Below are 21985 nucleotides of genomic sequence, written 5' to 3' on the forward strand. Positions count from 1 at the left end.
ACGCAACGCTTGAGTTCTAGACCTAAACAACAACAATCGCAACACAACGTTACAGTGTTCATTTCGTCTTGGTTAATGCAGGAGAATTATCTCGATGGCCATCTTAAACATCCTTAAGAACGTCAAAGCTACTCATTTGCTCTGCGCAACCGGACTGGTGGTTGCGGCCGCTGGGACGGCATACCTCGTCCGGCGGCTTCGAGAACGGGCGGAGCCGGAGGAAGGTACCTGAATAGTTACTTTCTTATTATGTGCAAAATACTTGTAATGCTAAGAAAATGCTTACGGATTAACGTTTAATCGTGTCATCTCATGTTCTGATTAAATATATGTGTATATATTAAATATGTGAAGCATTTTTGCATATAAGGGCACTCCTTGTACATGCAGATCTCTGTGTCAGCCCAGTTCAGTTAAATTTCATATTTCATATAGGGGTCCAACAGCTTAGAATAAAGCAATTCTGTAAAGAATTAGCAACAGCATCACGAGCTGACATGACATTTAATGTCATTGAGCAATACTAAAACCTAAGAGTTAAGAAAACCATGAATACAACAGAATTCATACATTAAATATTCTGTTCCTGACCAACAGCATCTGGAGTCTGTAGATGACCCTAATGCTGATGGAGACCACTCAGTATCAGTGGAGTCTCTAGTGGAGCCTGATACTGATGGAGACCAGCATCCCATTAAAAATGTAATTATGGCTGTGCTAATTCTCAGCTGGTTTTTATTTACTTTACAAATGTATTGTGTCGTCTTAGGTGTTTGAAGTCTCACTACAGCACAGCATCTCTGGCAATGAAGTCCTGCTCTTAGCAAAGAAAAAAGCGGAGATGACTGAGCTGAGCCCTAATGTGAGTGTTCCCTCCTCGGGGCTCTTTCAGTCTGGTATAGAAACTATCCTGCCCATTCACTCAGGACCTCCATCTGTTTTTCTTCTGAAGGGCTTTCCCGTGCACACGAGACTAACCCGGGAAAGCACGACCATCAAGGTGAGGCTTCGGTGCTGCTCATTTTGTTGACTTACACTGGATTCATACCAGTTTTGGCAGCCTTGAACATTGCAAACTGGTAGCAGAAAATATAGCATTATTGTCCTTTCTTTGCATTGTGAGATTCTGGGCATTCTGGGCTTGTGAGATTAATTGAAAAGTCATTGTTTGTCTGTGTCTGCAGCTGGTCGCGGGGAAGGTGGTATGCTACGCATCCACAAGCATCGTGGACATTGCTGAGCACACCCCATTCTACAATCGCGTGGTAAATAGTCACTTTTACTCTGTTCCCTTATGCCATTTTCTCCACTTTTCAACAGTTATTTCAAACAGCTCACACTGTAATTTTTAATACGCTGCTGGATAGCGGTGTAGTATGGCATAGGATTTAGTAGGGCGGCCATCTCCTTCAGCTGCTGAACTCGTCGGTCTCAATGTTACTTTTTGCACAGCAAACGGACTTGGCAGCTTGGGCCTTTGTCATGGGCCTGGGGCTGGATGGAGTCCTGGTGACCTATCACTGGGCTGACATCAGAACTAAAATCCAGCCCAAGGAGCGTAACCAGCACGGCTCTCAGGTAAAGCTCTGATACCGTCCAGGACATTCACTAATTCCGACACTCTGAGTGACTTAGTCAGCTAAGAATGCACACGATGTCACGTCGCGTGCAGCACGGATCGGGGAATCAGGCGAACGGAAGCCAGGGATCGGGGAATACGGAGTTTAATGCCAAAAACACAAAGCACACCACATAACAACGTCAATGACCGAACTGGGGATACAAACGGAAACGCGGACTAAATACACTGAACTAATGACAACAATCCAAAACAGCTGTAAAACACTGGGATTCCACATGAGGTTAACGAGGGGGTGTGGCACACATTAGGATCGGACGGAGCGGGGTGTGACACACGAGGCTACAGCTATGACATGAATAGGGTACAGTTAGAGCAGCGGGTGCCACAGTGAGTGCCCATATCTCCTTCTTGATGTTTGAGTCCTGTTTTGCAGGGTGACAGAGCGACCAAGCACTCGCCCAAAATTAAAGGCCCTCGTCCAGGATTTCTCAGTGAGTACATTAACTAACATGTCAGTCACCTTTAGAGTTTTTGGTTTCTTGCAGGCTTGCACATATTGTGAATTTGTCTTAGCCAATTATTTGTGTTATGCCATAATATTCCTGTAATTCAATGTCATATTGATAAATACTATTTTCTTTCCACAGAGGCTCATCAGCCAAGGAAAGAAGCACTTCAAACAAGCTCGTGCCATAATCCTTGGCAGGCTGCGAATAGCCAACAAAAGGGTAACTATCATTAACTATAAGGGGGTAATTGGCAACACTATGAGCTTCTTCTCTGTGTTATTTTAACCAATTCTTCTTCTTTTTTTATGGCAAAGGACATCCGTGGACCCAGCACTGGGAGCCGCTTATAATGTCTACATGGCTGCAGCTGACAGGCAACGTCTGTCCTCATATCCTGGCTGTTGGAAACATAACCTGCAGCCCTTATAAATAAAATCTGTCTTAGGAAAAAAAGAGTGTGGTTTGTCATTCATTTAACCTCTTCACGCTTTGACACAAGGAGAACGAAAGACCTAAAAAGACAACTCACTCTGCAGCATAGTGACACCTGACTGTTCAGTTAGACTAAATGTGCAGAAGACAACAGTGACCCACTGCACCAGCTGTGAAACTCCAACTAATCAAGAGCATGAACCCAGGAACAAGATAGTAGGTAACCAGGACCACAAAACCGGTTCTCAAACTCAGAATGTGGTTCTTAAACGAGTAATAAAGCATTATCAGAGAAATCTAATAAAATCAGACCACCATTTATTTGTTTTTTTTTCCCGTCCTGGCAACTTAAGGAATTACTATTTGATCTATTGATATAAAATCTTAAATGCAGAACGAATAATTAACTAGTGACTGTTTACTCTATATATGCATTGATTTGCATTCGAAAACGCGTCACAAAATAGCAGCTGCTGTCGTCAACTGATTTAGGCATTTTTTTGCGTGTATTTCTTGGATAGCATGGTCAAATGATTATTCATGGTCAATTTCCAACAATGTAACCCCAGTAACTTTTTCAAAAGACATAAAAACGAATACTATTAATCATTAAATCCACACTTCGGTGCAAATGTCGTCTACAGACACGTCTAGCAGATCGTTTATTATAAAGAGATTCTGCAGCATTTATATCTAATTGCGGATTTATATTCAGTAAAGGCGGGTAAAACGTATGTACTGTAAGTGTTGGTGTTTTTATGTATAAGTAAAGGAACTATTATATATTAGTTTAGATACTCGAAATGGTTTATAAAAAACACATTTGACTAATACCTTTGCTCAGCGAATTATGCATGCATGATCGTATAGTTAATCATTGTATTGAAGTATTAACACAGTATTAACACTAGGTGGTCGATGGGAGCCCTTGCTGTCTGGGCTTTCCCGTGATCCCTGTGCTGTATCAATTACGCCCAGATAATTGAGTAACACCTGCCGTCCCATCACTGCCGGGGGGATAAGCATATAGGTAGTCCTTGGGGTTATGTTTGGTGGTAACTACAGTGATCTTATAAACCAAAACAGCGGTTCTGAGGAGTCCGAGTTTCACGGTCATAAAATCGCTATCCGCCCGCTTAAAATGGGAGTGTAACGGCCAAGGCAAGAGCGATTACTTCACATTTATTTCGGGCTCGGCGGGAACCACTCATGTGAGCGGCAGAGGTGAGTGGGCAGGTAGGCAGGGGCTGCATGGGCACCGGGGGCTTTATGCCCCCCGTCTATATCCTGGCTAATTTAAACCCCGCAAATCATACATTTTGGCATAATTAGGATTCGGGAATATTTATTTAGTCCTGTCAACATGTATATCAAAGCTACATTTGGGTGACAAGGCAAGCCTTTTATTCTTTCATATTACTGATTTTATTTTCATTTGGAGCAGTGCGTCTTGCAGGGGTACCTGTTCATTGCGAACACTTATTTCAAAAGTGCTTGTTTGGAGAAAATAAATTATGCTTTCTAATCTGCATGGCCAAACAGTGCCAGTCTCCTCAAAGAAACAAAAATGAATTAAAAAAATGCACAACTGCAACTTTAAGACGAGCCCCCCCTCCGCGGGCGCTGACAATGGTCTTTACCGGGGTGCGCTTTCCGAGGCACAGATTGCAACGTGCCATCTTCTCACCAATGGGTATTTTTGGAAAACGGGATGTCACCGGCGAGCTGGCCAGTTTTAAGTTTTTTGCAAAAATGCCAGGCGTGGATTTAACCCCGGTGCCCTCCCCAGAAAGCCCGGCTTGCGTGTGGCGGCGGTTGGCGAGTGAAGCCCTCTAACGCCGATGATCCCGGAGCGGGCAGCTGTATGATTTCGGAGACTGCGGCTGTCGTTCATCTACAGTGGGCACGGATATATAAGTAAACTGTAAGTATGTCTAGTCTGTTTTTTAATAATGTATGTATTTTTTTCCCAGCTGCTAATTAATATTTGTGAATGATGGCTCGCCTACCTGTGAGGTGATGTATACGGACCGCCCTGCATGGACGCTGTTAAGGGAAACTTGTACAGATGCGCGAGGTGCCGGAGTGGCATTGCTCCGTGTAAATGTAATTGCTGTATTGTTTCTTGCCCGAAATGAGATAATGGTCAAAATTATGAGAAATACAGCTGTGTGCATCTCTGTTTTCAAGTAGAAGAGTGGAGGGGGAAAAAAAGAATGATGTCATGCATTTGAGACAATGGGGACGGGTTTTTCCTCAATTAATATAAAAGCACCCTGAAGGTGGTATTTCAGATATAAAGGGTGTATGTTGGCGAGAATCACTGGTGTTTTAATAAATGTCAACGTGAAACGAGAAGTAACCACCCCTTCTGTATGTGGTGGTCTGTGGGTTATGACAGCATTTGCATGCCCTGAGATGAATGAAACATGCGGAAATGTGCACGCAAACGCATGTGTGGCGCCCTTGAAACAAAGTAACCGTAGCATTACCGCTTAATTAGCTTTATGACATAGATTGCATTTTTTTCCTTTGGTTTTTATGCATGAATTATTGATTTATCCTGCTTGTTGAAATATTAATGAAAGCATCTTAAAAGGCAACAGTAATGTACGTATTATTGCTGAGGAATAATTCTGTGGTGCAAGTTATGTGCACGGGGTTGTGGATATCCTGGAGAGTGTTTCCGGGGAATGTTCGTAAAATCTAGAATAAAGTTAATTTTAATTTCTAGTGTTATCTTGGTTTGCTAAAATACCTGTGGCTGATCAAGTGTAACCTCATACAAAATATGATTTTTAAGCCTGTGCAATATATGGATGGATACCGGTGCCTATAGAAATGGAATCGGTAGATATGCCTTTGATGCCCAGTGACACTGACCCTCATGCTCTGCTGCAAATCGGGTGTAGACTGGCCATAACGTTACTCTTTATTCCGGTCTTTATTAAATCTCCATTGATTGACGACTCTCGGTGACCTTGCCTTCCGTGGGTCTCCAGGCGGCACCGTGGCGATGTCGCCGGGGCGCCCTGCGCGAGGCTTCCCACAGGCATCCCGAGCGATAATGACATCATGCGGGATGAAACTCGACTCCCTCCCCCACCCCCGAGACCCAGCCGGGCAGCTCAAACATGACAAGAAAGGGGGCGTCGGGAGGGAGGGGGGGTTGACTTCCCTTAGTTTTTTTTTTTCACTAATTTTCCAGTTGTCCAATATGCATCCGATAAGCTGTGGCATTTAAGTAAATTTCTCATTTTCAGAAAAGATCCAGTTCCAATAATTTGCAATCAAATATTAATTTGAAGTATTTGACTTTGTTACCTTCCCAAGTATGATTTTTGAGTCACATTAGTCCATGCGAATGTTTTTAATTTCTATTTTTCTGCAAGTTCAAGTCATCATTTATTCAAATCATTCAGGTTTAGGATCAAGGCAATGTTTAGTAATGGCCACAGTATGACCTTCCCACTCTGAGGGGCTCTGTCGAGTACTGTCTGCAGAGAGTTGTTTTTCACTAAGGTCCCGGTTCGATATGATTCCCAAAAACAAACCTGTGGAAGTGGAAGGAAAAAAATGGGGAGCTGGAATGGCAGTCTTGCTCTGTGCCTGGATGGAGGTGGCTGCTGTGGATTTGCTGCTTCTGCAGACCGGCTAGTGATGGGTAGCAGGGGACATCCCATTGGGTGGTCTCCAAGTCAACCACCAAGTCGGTTACCATGGTGGCTTGATAGGAGGGGAGGGCCTTTCTCGGCTGGGGAATATTGTAACAGGAACTAAATTACTGCTCGAAAGAATTAAGAAATCCTGCATAAACATGATGAGAAAATGCATGCTAAGTAAATGTGCCACATCATAGATCTCTGCCTCTACATTTCACATGGGGCCATGCAGTGTAAGCTCTGTTGTACCTGGAACTCAGGCTGTCAGGCCAGTTCATTCAGTCATAAACATGTGCTGACATCTACATAAGACAGTATACAGTAGTTTTAAGGTACTAACACAAAACAGATTAATTTTTCTATGCAAGTAAAGTCATACAATTGCGGTGTTATCCTTAATCACAAGGTGATTAAGTCCATCATCTACAGGTTCCTTTTATTCGTATGGCAATACATATCTTGGTTTAAACTAATAATTCAACTGTGTACCACTATGGCTGCTGTTTTTTTTCCCTTAAAGCTGAATTGTCTTATGAGAAGAATTTAGAATGATGAAAACATGTTCTGAAAAAATCTTATGGTGTTCATTTTTTAAAACTGACAGCACTCCTGTTGCTGTAGTTGGTTCAGGTTCCTGTGGCCGTAACCACATCTAGATCGAGGACTGAACACATCGCAAAAGCAGGACCGATGTATTTCCTTATATGGAAAGCATCTGCACTCTGTTGAAGAAGCGCTTTTTAAATGCCACCCCTTAAAACCATCATTTCTGTCTTTTTAAACATTTTCAGTTACTGGATCCTTTTCATTAAAGAGTAGCATCTAGAGAACGGATTAAATATTTTATTTTTGCTCTTGGATAAAAGAGTAGCTGTCAGGCTTCTGTAAAGTTCAACAAAGTTTTTCCACTTCAGTTTTCCCTAGAGCCAGAGTGTAGAACGTCTGAAATGTTTAGAGTTAGAAAAAAACACTCTCTGGTTTCTGAACAATGTGTGAATTGTCTGGGTGACTCGGTGGGCAGCACAGTGGACTCAAGCCTATTGCATTGTGGGTATGATTCCTGCCCCCACTCTGTGTGTAGAGTCTGATAGACTGACATCCCATCCAGGGTGTGTCCTGCCAAGTGTTTCTGCTTTCCTCCCCCCATGACCCTGTACTGGATGAGCAGTTAAGGGAGATGGATGGATGTCAGTATTTTCAGAGGCTCCACATTGATGAGTCTGGAGACTGTATCAGTTTTATTGGACTGTTGTGCGGGTTACTGCTTGCTCTGTGAAGGGCCAGGCGCCTCTATGTTCTATAAAACGGCTAGTCTGACTGGTTAAAAATATACAGAGAAATGTCAGTTAATCTTTTATTAATTGACCCCAAGCAGATGGGTTGAGTCCTGGCTCCGGTGGGTCTGTCTTTTTTATTCTCGGTGCAGACAGGGACATAGGTTGAGGTGTGTGCATTCTGCACAGAATACAGATGCTGTGATGAGAAAATTTTCTTTTCCCCTATCCTCCCTTGCACTCCATGGGACACATATACAGGTGAGAGGAAGTTTGGACGTCACAGTACAGGGTCAGCCAGCATGCAGCGCCCCCTGGAACTGGGGGTTAAAGGCCTTGCTCCTGGGCCCAAAGGGATTCCAACTGGCGACCTTCTGATCATGAACATGGAGTCCTGACCTGCTGAGCCATACGCTGAAGGTCTAACGGCAGCCTTCCCGAGTGGCCGTGCCCTCCACCCCCCCAGAAGTTCTGCTCAGCATTGCCTGGGTTCGTTCCCTAAATGTGTACAGGATGAGAAAGTCCATAGTGAGGCTCTGGTGGCTGGCGGTGGAAGGCGCTGGCCGTCGTGCCTCTTGGGCCACTCGGTGTGTCTGTGGCCCTTCCTGGGATCCCCCGGTGTTCCTGGCATCGTGCGGCACCCCTCCCCCACCCCCGCCCCCTCCAGCCGCACCCGGAAGCTCAGGTTTCCAGCAGGTGTCCGTGATTCCCACATCAGGCTGTGCTTCGGGACTGACGTGTGGTGACAGGGGTGGGGGCCCTGCATCCGGCACGCTTAAATTATTCACCAGTTGGCATATGGCACCGCGATGGAACACCAGCGCTTCTGCTGCATTTCCTGTGTCGCCGGTGTCGCAGTGCCCTCAGCTCCTCAGCCCCATTCCTATTTCCCCTTAGCTTTGTTGTGCAATGATTGCGATCATTATGCACAATTTACATGTAAATTTGTGTCATGTGTGCCTGAAATGCCGAATAAAGATGCAGATGCAGTTGTGCTGTTGTTTTTTTTTTTTTTTTTGTAGAATTGTATGTGTGCATATAATTGTTTAGTAATTTAATAATTGTGGTCCGTGAAACATTTGAACAAAAAAATGTGGAATTAGGTATTTTTCCGTATTAGAACAGTCAGCAGTAAATGGTATTCTATTAATTACCATGGCAACTGCTGCTTTATGTATTATTGTATGTTTATGTGCCACCTCCTAATTTTGCATTGTGCCCGTATTCATTGCTTGTGCTTTGTTAGAGAATTGGTGATGTAACTTGCTCGACTTAATGATGATGCGGTGCACATACACCCAGCAGCCGCATTATAAGATACACCTGCAGACAGTCTGCTCATTTGCGTTTGTTTATTTAGCAGCCGCTTTTGTCCAAAGCAAAGTACAAGTGTGGATCAGAGAGCAGGGTCAGCCGCCGTCCCTTGAGGACTTGGGGTTAAGGGCCTTGCTGAAGGGCTGCTAACGGTGACATCACTCTGTCAGCCGTGGAATTTGAACCAGCGACCTTCTGATCACAGGCACAGTGCCTTGACCTGCAGAGCCACACGGTGCCTCTGTTTCAAACAGAATCATGCGGCTGCAACTGAATATATACAGCAAGCTGACAGGGACAAGAGGTTCAGTCACTGTTTGACTAAGTTTTATGATGGTCGACGCGGCATGATGGACGTGATGTAAAATGTGGTGTGATGGCTGGTGTCAGACGTGGTGGTACCAGCGTCTTGGAAACAGGCACCATCCCGGGGTTTTCTTGCAGTTTGGTGTCTAGAGTTTACAGAGAATGGTGTGATATACAAGAAGATCCAGTCAGTGGAGAAAACGGGGAGGTCGAAGGGGACATGTGCGAAAATGTGGTAAAGTCTGTAAGGGATCATCCCTTTGCCATATTTTTTTGAATCCATGCCACCAAGAATCCAGGTTTCTCTATGGGCAAAACAGACCCGGTATTGGCAAGTATACCTAATACAATGGCTACTGACCACACTGTGTAAGGCCAGTACTACATCAGGTGCACTGTCAAATTTAATACGGTTCGATAAGATCAGTCTTAATCTGTTTAAAAAATCTGGCTCTTACCCCCAGGCCGGCCAACCGAGTCACATTCAGAATCGCCACTTTGCTCGTTAATCTAGACGGGCCGATCCTTCTGGGCGAGCACCATTCCCTCTAACACACGGCGGACTCGTTTTGTTTTCGATACGATGATTAACGTGTCCACGATGTCCCCCATTTCATCCCCGTAACATCGTGTGCCCTCTTTTTCACATTACGGGCAAGATTCTTACTTTTTTCAAATTTGAACATAGGTGGCAATTATTATTAATTTGGTATCAGCACAAATCGTAACTGCCACAGAAATGTACAGAGTGTCCCTGCCAAACATTAACTGCACATTCACTTTTCTGTTAATGTGTTCCTGCTGTGTTCATTTGGTACCGTTAGGGCCAACAGAGCCAGATAACAGGCTATGTTCTCTGGGTTTCGATTCTGGGCAGTACCACATAAAAGCTCGATTAATACGTATTTATAAATTTTATTTGATGATGATAAGAAAACTTCGGTAACATGGGTACTTAAAGCACTCATGTATAATGCATTATACATACATTATGAATGGATTATAAAGGTCTTATACACACGGCTATAACTATTCATAAACAGGCATAACACATTATACCCATGTGTATTATGCATATTGAATGCTCTATGAAGCTCTCATCTGTAACACACTATAGCTACCTTTATAATGCATTATATTGGTCAGTATAAGCATTAAGGATGCTTTGTCTTGCATTATAAATGTATCTATAGTATATTATAGATGAGAGTTTCATAAGGCAGTCATAATGTGTAATGAATTGGTTGTTATGTGTTATGCCTTTTTATAAATAGTTATAGCCGTGTGTATATTACTTTATGAATGTATTATAATGCATTATGAAGGCGTCTATAACGCATTATGATGAAGTAAAGTGTTACCAAGGTGTGACCAGCTCCCTTCCTGCTAATGACACCTTACCACCCGGTGTGGTTCTGTGGTGTCCCTGTTGTGTTTAACTGGCAATTCTGCGGGGGGGGGGTCCTTGTAAGCAAGCAGCAGCTTGTTGGTCTGAAGTTCTCAGTTATGTTTAGACTCTCTCTCATGGGCTGTGTGTTACTAACTTACATGCTGATACGGATGAGCGACTTCCCAAGGGTCAAACTCTGTCACTCAGCTTTTAGCTCTTGTGGTGGAAATTTTGGAGAATGCTTCTGACTTTTCTACTGTGTGTAAGGTGAAAGGTGAATGATTTCACTTCAGCGCTTCATTCCCACCAGATTAATAAGGTAGTATTTTGATAAACAGAAGATATTGTAATTGTAATAGCTGGCAAATACCTGCATGCTAGTTTATCCAGTCATCCATCCATCCATCCATCCATTTACTGGTTACTGGAGGGTCTGCATCCACTCCCTGGCAGCACAGAAGATGAGGCAGAGAAACACCTTGGTCCAGCCCAGGGCCACATCTACTCACACACCCACAGGCACATGCTGCAGTGCCCCCATCGCAGCAGGTGTTTGGTTAATGGCCGTGAGTCCCTCTGCCCCCCCTATCAGAGGCCGCATGTCCTGGCTGGCGGACAGTGAGGATGGCGGCGTGCCTGGTCCACGCGGAGAGCACGATCTCCCGGCCCAGGCGGTGTCGAGAGACAGCCCGGCTGTTATCTTCTGGCACACGGGGATGCGGGGAACATTGATGTTTTTGCTTTTTTGCATTGCAAACTTGCACTGCCATATTGCCACAGAGCTTTTCAGATGCCGAGAGTCTATGCAGCTTGGTGCTGCTGCTGGCGTCGACAGCCTCTGGCAGCGTGGAGATGCTCGTTGCTGGTTCTGCTAGGCTTTGGGGGCTGGGCTGCGAGCACAGCGTCCCATTAACTGGGTTTATGGTCCGTCTGGACTCTTTTAAAGTGCTGGCCTCCCAGAACAGCGGCACCCGCTCTGGGAAGTGCAGGAGTTTCTGTGTCTCTTGACTATTTTGCTTTTTAATGTTGTTTGAGGTTTTTAAATGAATTTCACTCTTATTGTTCATCTGTCTGTCTGCCGTTTTTAATTTGCCTCAAATGTGCTTCTTGTTAATCCGACGAACTTAACCCGAACCGACGATGAGAGATGAGTAATTCAGGAAGGCATGTTCGATTCCCGATCAGCCTCGTTTAGGAATCGGGGCCGTGCGACACGTGCACTACAGATCCATCACATTGTGTAACTCGCCATGTGAGAATTGGCTGACCCACAGAGCATCACAAGTGCGAAATCTAATCTGTAGTTGAGTGCTTGGATCTTGATTTAGAAAAGTAAGATATACATCTATCTGTTTGTCTGTCTTTGTCTGTCTGTCTTGGACCTATAGATTGGAGACTTTTTGAGGGGTAGGTACTTGACTAGTAATATTTGCCTGCCATGGATGCCCCCTCTTGGTAAATGTGACTTGAAATTTGCTGACTGGGAGATGTCAGGGGGTTCCCCCTTGGTAAATTTCGAAATGGGTTACTTGGGACTCAGAAGACAGGCATATTCCTTTGTTCTGCAAAAGTAGCAGGTGCTCAAGCACCCCCAGTCCCCCCCCTCCATACACACACCCATCTATCTGTATGTGTATGCAGATATCTCATATTGTATCTAACACAGTGTGTGAGGAGCCTGATATAATGCTGTTTGTCAGAGTGTAGCATTGAAGGTGATTCTGGTACAGTGTTACCCTGAAACTTTGTTAGTAATCCTGGAGTGCATCTCGATTTACCACAGACCTTTTTGGTACCACAAAGCCTGCTGCTCTGTGTCGTACTTTTGTACTATCCTGAAACGGTACCTGTTGGATTTTTGCTGGTATCTCATCTCATATTCTCAGTGATTAGCAGACACCCACTTGCACGCGCATGTGTCTCATTAGAGGAACGTCGAATCATTTGCCACCCTTTCTGCACGCCTGCTGTCCCGTATGCGAGAATCTGCCCCCGCCTCGGCCTGACGTGGCTCCTCACCCCCTCCAGGGCGAGATGATGTGCGAGGTGATGCCCACCATCAGCGAGGACACGGCGGCCGGCCAGCGCGGCTCCCAGAGCAGTGCCTCGGACCCGGACTCGCACTTTGAGCAGCTGATGGTCAACATGCTGGATGAGCGCGACCGGCTGCTGGACACGCTGCGTGAGACGCAGGAGAGCCTGGGGCTGGCTCAGCAGCACCTGCAGGACGTCATCTATGACCGTGATTCACTGCAGAGGCAGCTGAGCTCCGCCCTGCCTCAGGTAAGCCCCGCCCATGTCGATCAGAGCCCCGCCCACACTGATCAGAGCGCACCATTGATGGAGGTGGGCAGCTGGAGCACTGCATCTTTTTAGTGATGATGATGATGATTTGGATGCAGGCCATTGTTTTTTGGAAGTATGTAGGTTGGTGGATCTGTTGCCAGGTGGATAGTGTTGATGGAGAGAAGAGGAATGTATGTGTCTTCAGTCCTGAGAGGTCAAAATACTATATTTATTAGTTAGTTGGTTGGTTGGTTGTGTTAGTTATTATGTTACTGTATGTCTATTATTCATGACCTCATAATCCTACACTGAGATAAGAGGCCCAGCAGCAAAATGATAGCAATTCTAGTCGATAGCAGTCCACACTTCCTTACCAGAGGAATCGCTCTCTTTGTTGGGGGGGAAAAAGACTTTGTTTCCAGGCAGTTCACGGCTATCCGAATAATTCATGTGCTTTTGCGGGAGATGGCAAAAGGAGCGTGTATGCTGGAGGTGACTTATCTGAGCTGAAGTGAGGATGGCCTCCCAAAAGGGCCTGAAACCGGAGGCTGAGCCTCAGCGCTGTAGATGTTTGCCGTTATTTCCCCAAACTGTCTGTAGTTATGGTGTCTCAAATGCACTGTTAAGGATGGAGGAGGAGTAAAGAGTCCAAGGCAATGCAGACCTTGATTTGTGGGAGACTGTAAGGTGGTGTTCTGCCCACTGTCACATGTGCTTCTCTTTTTACAATTAAGTTCTTTTTTTTGTGGCGTCACTTTTTATCAGTGAGGTCATTCTCTAGAAATTAAAGGTGCTTATCAGTAAGGTCTTAAATGTTGGATACAGACGCTCTTCTACTTACGAACTTTCAATTTACGAACTTTCAGACATACGAACGAAGAGGACTGTAATTGTGTTCATTGGGCTCCCGTTTCCTGTCTGCAACATAAAATTTTTTTTCTGCGCACCAATTCCGCCTAGTACGACTTCTGGCTGCTACTCCCGCCGCGCAGCAGCGTAACGTGCGTACTCCCAGCATCCTAGTTGTACTTGTGTATACCCTTAAAATGATGTCGAATAATGACTTTCAAATTACGAACGGCCGCTCGGAACGTATCTCGTTCGTAAGTAGAGAAGCATCTGTATTTTCACATTGTGGGTTAACTCCATCTCAGGTGTCTTCTAAAAAAACACAGAACTGTTCTCCTTTGACTTCAAGCAACACCTAAACTTCCCTTGTGGACCTGGGAATGTCTCTGCCTGATCTACTGATTCATTAGTGGCTGGATGTAAGGTTTTATTTAATTTTTAACTGGTTGGCGATGAAGTGTGGGAGAGAATCGTGCATCAGTATTACCACATGGTGACACAGCGTAGATAGTGAATGTTGCTTTTGGGGGGTGGGGGGGGGATGGGGGGTGGCAGCTGCATGATCACCTGCAGACAGACGATGCCGTTTATAATGTAGCAGCACTAGTTCGTCTGCACTGATTGCTTGTGGAGCAGCTCAACTTGTTGGACCATGATTCTGACACTTATCCGGCCACTTTTTTTACATCTTCCTAAGTATTTTCTAGTGTTTAAGCTGCTTTTTGGTAACTGTGATCCTATTTGTAGATGCTTTACAGAACTAAAGAGGAATGTTTTTGAACGTGGTTGATACAGATCTCTTGAATTTTGTGAGACCGTTCACCGTATTTTCAGCCTCCGGCTTGGAGATGACCTAGTTCTGAAGGACGCGTGTGGCGTGGTGATGCTTTTTTGACATACAGTAGCTCAGGAGAGACCCAGGAAGTGAGGCCAGACAGGCAGCAGCAGGTCTTTGTGCAGGCTGTGCTGTCCCCCTGTCCTCTCCCTGCTGCCCTCCTTGTCCCCCTGTCCTCTCCCTGCTGTCCTGGTTGTCCCCCTGTCCTCTCCCTGCTGCCCTCGTTGTCTCCCTGTCCTCTCTGTCCCCCTGTCCTCTCCCTGCTGTCCTGGTTGTCTCCCTGTCCTCTCCCTGCTGCCCTCGTTGTCTCCCTGTCCTCTCTGTCCCCCTGTCCTCTCCCTGCTGTCCTCGTTGTCCCCCTGTTCTCTCCCTGCTGTCCTGGTTGTCCCCCTGTCCTCTCTGTCCCCCTGTCCTCTCCCTGCTGTCCTCGTTGTCTCCCTGTCCTCTCTGTCCCCCTGTCCTCTCCCTGCTGCCCTCGTTGTCTCCCTGTCCTCTCTGTCCCCCTGTCCTCTCCCTGCTGTCCTCGTTGTCCCCCTGTCCTCTCCCTGCTGCCCTCCTTGTCCCCCTGTCCTCTCCCTGCTGTCCTGGTTGTCCCCCTGTCCTCTCCCATCTGTCCCGCTGCCTCCTCCTCAGACACTCCCCAGGCTAATGGTGCTGGACGCAATCATCTACTGTGCCAGTATTCTCTTCTGCTGCGTATTAAAAGGCATAAGTACACGTCTGTCCTGCTCCTTTATTTTGTGCAATAGTTTGTGCTACATTAGGCTCTTCTGTGTGCCGGACATGGACGATCCGTTCCTGACGTGGTGCTCCAGCTGTATGCACAGAGAATCAGACATGCCATGGCAGACACAGGCTAAAGGGGGTGATTAACACACGGGTTACGTGGAGAGCTGCTGAATGAAACGATCCTTCTGCCTGCCGCTTATCCTGCAGTGGCAGGTGTATAACATAATAATAATAATAATAATAATAATAATAATAATAATAATAATAATAATAATAAATAACTCTTTCACATTTATAAACCTGTCTTGGCCTTCGCTTGACATAGGAGACAAATATTATTATTATTATTAATAATAATAAACTTTTTGGGAAATTTGGTTAAATGGTCCCTGCATTCCAAGAAAAGTGAGGTCTGGCTACTTGTGTATTTATACCCTGTCCATAGCAGAGGTGGAGATTTCAGGTCTAGAGAGTACAAATTCAGACCAAGATTTTGTTTCAACCAACCAGCTGAGTACTCCGTGACTGTGACTCTTTATACTCAACTGGTTGGTTGAAACTAAATCTTGGTCTGGATTTGCACTCTCTGGACCTGAAATCTCCACCTCTGGTCCATGGTGTCAGAGAATCCAGCACCTGTTGCTGTTTGGTTATGGAAGCACCAGAAGTCCACTGCTGACATATGGTTTCCCGAAACTTTGCACTGGCTAAAACAGAAGTCCAGTAAGGTCAGAGACGATTCTGGATGGGTCTCGTGAGCAGTTGGCCATGTTAGGTTGGAGGACTTTTGTGCTGGCAGTCTTTCCCTTTTGATGGTATCTAAATGCAGAGTTATTACAGCTGGGCTCAGAAGAACAAAGGATACAGCTGCCTGCAGGTCTTGTCAGGTGTTTCGTGAACCTTGGCTACAGTTCTCCAACAGTGACAGCCGTGGAAAGGAAAACTAAGTGGTACCACTGCAGGCTCCAGCCCCTGCACGTGATAGACCAGGGTTTAATGGCGGCATAACGAGTGAGGGATCTTGCCTTCTGGTCTTCTAACACCAAGATGTAGAGTTTTGTTCAGAGATTGTCCGTATGCTGAGAACGCTTGTTTTACACTTCATGGTTTCTGTGAAACGTTCAGAACACAGCTATAAATTTAGTCGTTGTATGCTCACAAGAAGCAAGCTAAAATTAGTTTGTGGAACTATGTGCAAGTTGTTTTTCTGGACTTGAGAAAGTCTGTCTTAGAGTCTTGAAGACACTGCGGGGGGCCTTGATTCCCAGGGCAAATGTCTGATCACTGTCTTAGCTTTGATGGTACCACAGATTCAAAGTTCTGGTGATTAAACCAGCTATCCATCTCCAATGAGGGCTGCAGCCAGTTCCTTGGATATTCCCTGAAGTGTTTGCATTGACCTGCTGTCTTTTTGTTTGAAGAGCCTAATCTCCCGGTCTGGTGCTTTTATCGGGTGGTGGCATGGAGAACTTACAGCTCCGATGGCTGCCAGACACCTGCTCACTAGAACTGCATAGCTTTACTGACTTGCATGCTGTCGGGATCATGTTTAACTGAACCCAGGAAGTGTCTCCTGAGATGCTATCTAGCATGAAGTGCTTCACCGCTGAGTACCTAGTTCTGCACAAACCATCATAATTGCCTTTACAATGAAAATGGTCATTAATGGATGTGCAGAAGGAAATATTAATGATAATATGAACGATAATTAACAGAACATCAAAGGCCAGTAATGAAACATCAACAGTAATAGACACATAATTATGAATTTTTACCAGGAAACACAGAATGTAGCATGTTCTGGGATGTACTTTTGGTTAGGAGGACACGTCACACTTTTGGTGGTGTCCACTTTGTTAGTTGCACAAACTTCATTACAGATGGCTCATAAATGGAAAGTGTAATCTCTGCTCATGAACAGCATCCCCCTGCACAATCCTTCCTACTGCAAATCCAGCCACTCAGAGGAATTGTAGGGGAATTATTTTCTCAGCGAGATGCGTGGATCTTGGATTTTCCTGCCAAATCAAAAGCTGCTTTGAAAGAGGTTCCAGGGGGTGGAGTTACACACCTGGATCTAGACAAATTCTCCTGAAGATCTTGCATCCTGACAGATGTTGACTTGCTAGCAAACAGCCAGCAGCTGAATACCCTTGGCATCCTCTTCCTGTCTCTGTTTCCAAACCCACACCAAACATGTTTCTGTTCTCCATGCTTGCTATTTATGTGTCTCCTTCTCAGCAAAAAATGGCCAAATAGACCAGGGCTCACCACGTGTCTTTGGCTTCATGGTCACTGTTTTTTTTTTAAATCATACCTTTTTAAATGTCTGTTTTGTTCACCCAGAACCCTAGGTTGTGTACCTCTGACAAAGCTTGGAAATTGACCATGATTGGCTGTTATGTTTGGATGGTCGGCAGTTGGCTTCATGTGCATGATATTATGATTTTTTTCAACATGGACTGGAAGAACCTGGGTGACTTGCTGATTAATCAGAAATTGAGAGGAGGTTTTAGTATGATGGTTGGGAATCTGGAGAAGAAATTGATAAGTAGAAAGGATGCATTTTTCTGATAAAGACCAATATAGATATTTCAAAAGCAGGTCTAAATGTCTTGTTGGCTGGTGCTGTTTGTCATAAGATTTATAAGAGTAGTATAATTTGGATTATACTGAATGGTAGTTTGTGTAATGATTGAGATTCCTAATTAAGCTTTGATTGATACACAATAGAATGGAGCAGCACACCGACACAGTGACTAGCACTCTTACCTCACCCCTGGGACCAGGGTTTGAGTCTCCACCATGGCTCCATGTGTGTAGAGTTTGCATGTTTTGCATGTCGTTTGGCTTCCTCCGGGTACTCCAGTTTCCCCCCCACAGTCTGAAAACATACTGAAGTGAATAACAGTTGCAATTTTCGTTGTTCCCTGTAACTTCCAGAATATGCTCTGAACCCTACATTAGACAAGCAGGTATAGAAAATCAATGGACACAATAGAATAAGATGATAATTTCTTGCTTTTCATATTTTATGTGCATTATATAAAAGATGTACCCGTGGTTGTGTTTGTGGTACATAACTTAAATATGTGCCACATCTCTCTCTCAAACATTCTGCACTGCTCTTTCCTTTATCAGAAACATATAACCACAGCTGTGAGACTGATCTGTAGAGCACCCGGCCTATACTGGCGTCTGATTTGTGTCGCCCACGGTTACTGAGCATTTACCCCCCATCTGCCGCCTCTTCCCAGACAGCTGTGCGGTATGAGGGCGTGCCTCCTCGCTGTGTGGCAGTACCAAGCAGTCACACCGGACCCGTAATGATGCCCTACATCGGTCCCATCTGACCTGATGGTCATCCGCTGCAGCCGTCCCCTGCACTGAGCTCTAGCGTGGCTTCCTTTGAACTGCGGGTGGCGCTATAGAGTAGAGCTAGCAGTGTCCGAACCATCTGAACTGCTGGGCTGCAATGTTAAATAATTTAGCGTGGGGAACCCCCCCACTACCAGCCTCCCGTCTCGACAAGCAGTGAGCCAATCGCTAGCTGGTTAGCAGAGACCGTGGTGAGGTCATGTGCTGGAGCCCCTGTAGGTCACTGATAAATGCTTAAAAGTTGAAATCACTCACATTTTTCTGTTTTTTCATCATTTTATTTTATCCACGTGGGCAGAAGTAGATGAATAAAAAGTGTGCACAGTGCTAACGTAAAAATGGCACAGCACCATAAATAACTTCGCACCTCTCTCCAAGGCTCGTCTTGTGTATATTCTGCTGGTTCCACTTGCTCCCTCTCTCATTCGCTCACTCGCTTGTTCTCCCCGCTAGCCTCCCAGCTCCCTGGCATCTGATCGCTCCGCACCTCCCAGCGGGAACTCCGGCTCCCAGCCAGGGCCGAGTCCCGGCGAGCCGGAGGTACATCAGTGACAGTGACCCTCGCGCACGTCGGAGTATGATGTATATGCCAAAGCGGCAGGGGATCTGACAGGCCTCTCTGAAAGCCGTTGTTCTGCCTCTGCCGCGCGGCTCCTCACTTTGCCTCTTGTCTGTCCGGTAAATGCGGGGCGGTGCTTTAAGCGTAGGCCGGCGGGGTGCAGCTGTTTGGCGACGCCGCCCGTTTGATTGGCATTGATTTGGCTGCACTTCACTCATTAGAATTGGAATCTGATTATTAGTTTTCCGTTTGTGTAGCATGGAAAAGCAAGCAAGGCGTATTATTTTCTGCAGTAGCAGAAATTACTTTTATTTATTTGGCAGGTGTTTTTACCCAGATTAATGTACGCTTAAGGATCAGAGATCAGGGTCAGCCAACATCCCTGGTTAAGGACCTTGTGCAAGGGCCCAATAGAGATATGATTATTCTGTCAGTCAGGGGGTTTGAACTCACAACCTTCTGGACATGGGCACTAACCCATTGAGCTATTCATTGCCCACCTCGGTGCACACTGTAAAAAAACATGTTTTCCATGCCCTTGCCAGTGTATAATATGCATTTGTGACAACGTATCTGTCACAGGTGGCCACTAGGAAACCAGTCAACCTTTACATAATTTAGAAACAGCTGAGAGGAATAGGGGGAATCACAGTGGGAGGGCTCACTGGCATGGGCCGTACCACTGAGGCTGTGAGGAATAGGGGGAATCACAGTGGGAGGGCTCACTGGCATGGGCCGTACCACTGAGGCTGCGGGGGTATACAGCTGGGTGCCACAGAAGAGAGAATGGGTAAGGAGGAGAGAAAGCAGTTCTGGTTACTACCAGGTCCTTCCCACACTCCCTTGTCAGAGAATGGTGAGCGTGTGGCGTGATGGAAAGCTGCCTCCCGGCGTCAGCTGCATCCCCCGACGAGGCAGTGCGCCGTTGTGATTATGATTACCGTCATTATCGCTGCGCCGGCGTATTGTGCCTGCGGTGTAGATTACCGGCTGACGCACGGCCGTCATGGATCCGTCCCTCCCGAAAGCCGAGAGCCGCATCTGACGGCAGAGACTGCCGAGCTGTCCTGTAATGATGGTGTGGTTTCTGGAAGCTCCTCCTGGCCTGTTTTGTGAGTTCCACAGAACTCTGATGGGGGGGGGTCCCATTCGCAATGCAGGTTCCAACTCACTGCCCCATGCACAGACTTTAACAGCTCTGTGAACTCTCCATTCATTTCTACGAGTACAACCCTAATTCCAACCACAACAACCTTACCCCCTACCCAGCACTAATCTTTACCATACGTAACCAAACAAAATACAGTGGTACCTCGGTTCTCGAACTCACTAGAACTCAAATTTCTTGAAAGTCAAACAAACCAGTTTGACCTAGAACTCGATCTGAAAATCAAAAGTCGAACCATGAACGCAAACCTAATATAAATTGTACACGCCAGGAAATGAGTCATACTACAATGCAATTCTTACTTGAATGCCTTCTTCACAGACTGGACGATTAACCAAATAAAGCAGCGCAACATTACAGTAACTAACAATAAATAAACCACTAACTTACGTGTACTATTAGAGCATTTATGTAATTTATTTAAACTTTATTTTACCAGGTAAATTAACTGAAAACCAGTTCTCACTGCTTTACATGATATTCAGGAGAAATAGCATATTGTTACGATCCAGTCTAGGGTTGGACCGCAACAAAGTGAAAGGGAAGGAGGGATTGGGGAGGACAGGACAACTAGGGCTAGGAGAAGGGAACACGGGACACAGAGGGAGTCTTTTTTTATAGTTTTTTTTTTATAGTTTTTCACAAACACAGTACAAACACTAGGTGTAACGAACGTCAGGAGTGACAAAGGCCAAAGAAACAAACAAAAACACATCTACCGAGTAACCCAAGCTGAGCTATCTAAGTGAACACAAAGAAAAATGGTGAAACGAAACAACAATGCCTAAATCTATCTCCCTGACCAAACAAACAATAATCCCCACGTTAACGAATAAACAAAAAGGCAGACACTCCCTACACACCTAGTGAAACACGAAACACCAAACCGAGGCAAAGGTATCAAAAGGGAAAACCGAGAGGCGAAGTCGAAAAACAGGCGAAAGTCCAAAACCAATCAAGCAATCAGAAACAACGGCGAAAGTACAAATAAGGGCGAGGCGAGAATCGGAAGTCAAGGGCAAAACAGTCATACACGATCAATCAAACAAAGCAAAAGCGAACAGAGAGCGAGCTAGCAGGCGAGAAGCAAGTAGCGGGCAACGAAGGGACAAAGCGGCGAACTCTTCAGCCGGTGAACCGGAAACGGCTCCGAGGGCAAGGGAGGCGGGGTCAGGTCCTGAGGGCGGAGTCGAGGGGGCGGGCGACCAATCGGCGAGTGGGCAGGACGTCCGAAGGACCTGCAGGCATCCTCCGTAACTTACGGCTCATATCCCTTACGGCACGTAACCAAAACTTACGGCACGTAACACCCCCCCACACAAGAGTGAACCCACACGGGTCACCAATATACACAGATCCCAAACAAAAAACAACAAAAACCACAAAATAAACATAAGAAAACAAACAGAACATGTCACATAACCACAGTAGTCAGGATCTCGAGAGGGCATCGGCCACAAGATTGCTAGCACCTTTCTTATGCCTGATCTCTATATTGAAGGCTTGTACGATTAGTGCCCAACGCATGAGGCGCTGGTTCGAATTACACATGCGGGACAGGAAAACCAAAGGATTATGATCAGTGTAGACTATCACCGGCTGGGGAGTCTCCCCCACATATACCTCAAAATGTTGCAACGCAAATAAGAGAGCGAGGGCCTCCTTCTCGATGGTACTATAGGCTAATTGATGCTTCACAAATTTCCGAGAAA

General features: G+C 45.7%; 1 protein-coding gene and 1 long non-coding RNA gene across 10 annotated transcripts in view; both read left to right on the forward strand.

The window, feature by feature from the left end:
- Positions 1–1182: 1182 nt before the first annotated feature.
- On the forward strand, positions 1183–2536 carry LOC111857611 (uncharacterized). Its single transcript, XR_011982911.1, has 5 exons — positions 1183–1265; positions 1453–1578; positions 2016–2073; positions 2230–2310; positions 2406–2536. It is a non-coding gene; the product is annotated as an uncharacterized lncRNA (long non-coding RNA).
- Positions 2537–4175: 1639 nt separating this feature from the next.
- Positions 4176–21985, forward strand: part of ppfia2 (PTPRF interacting protein alpha 2) — a 134278-nt gene continuing 116468 nt past the window's right edge. For all 9 annotated transcript variants that reach the window (XM_072709981.1, XM_023838641.2, XM_023838640.2 and 6 more), the window contains exons 1-2: positions 4176–4447; positions 12498–12752. In XM_072709981.1, coding sequence (XP_072566082.1) covers positions 12504–12752 — 249 coding nt within the window. In that variant the 5' untranslated portion in view covers positions 4176–4447; positions 12498–12503. The remainder of the gene's footprint in view (positions 4448–12497; positions 12753–21985) is intronic.

The sequence above is a fragment of the Paramormyrops kingsleyae genome, chromosome 1 (genome assembly GCF_048594095.1).
Source record: "Paramormyrops kingsleyae isolate MSU_618 chromosome 1, PKINGS_0.4, whole genome shotgun sequence".
NCBI classification, from domain to species: Eukaryota; Metazoa; Chordata; class Actinopteri; order Osteoglossiformes; family Mormyridae; genus Paramormyrops; species Paramormyrops kingsleyae.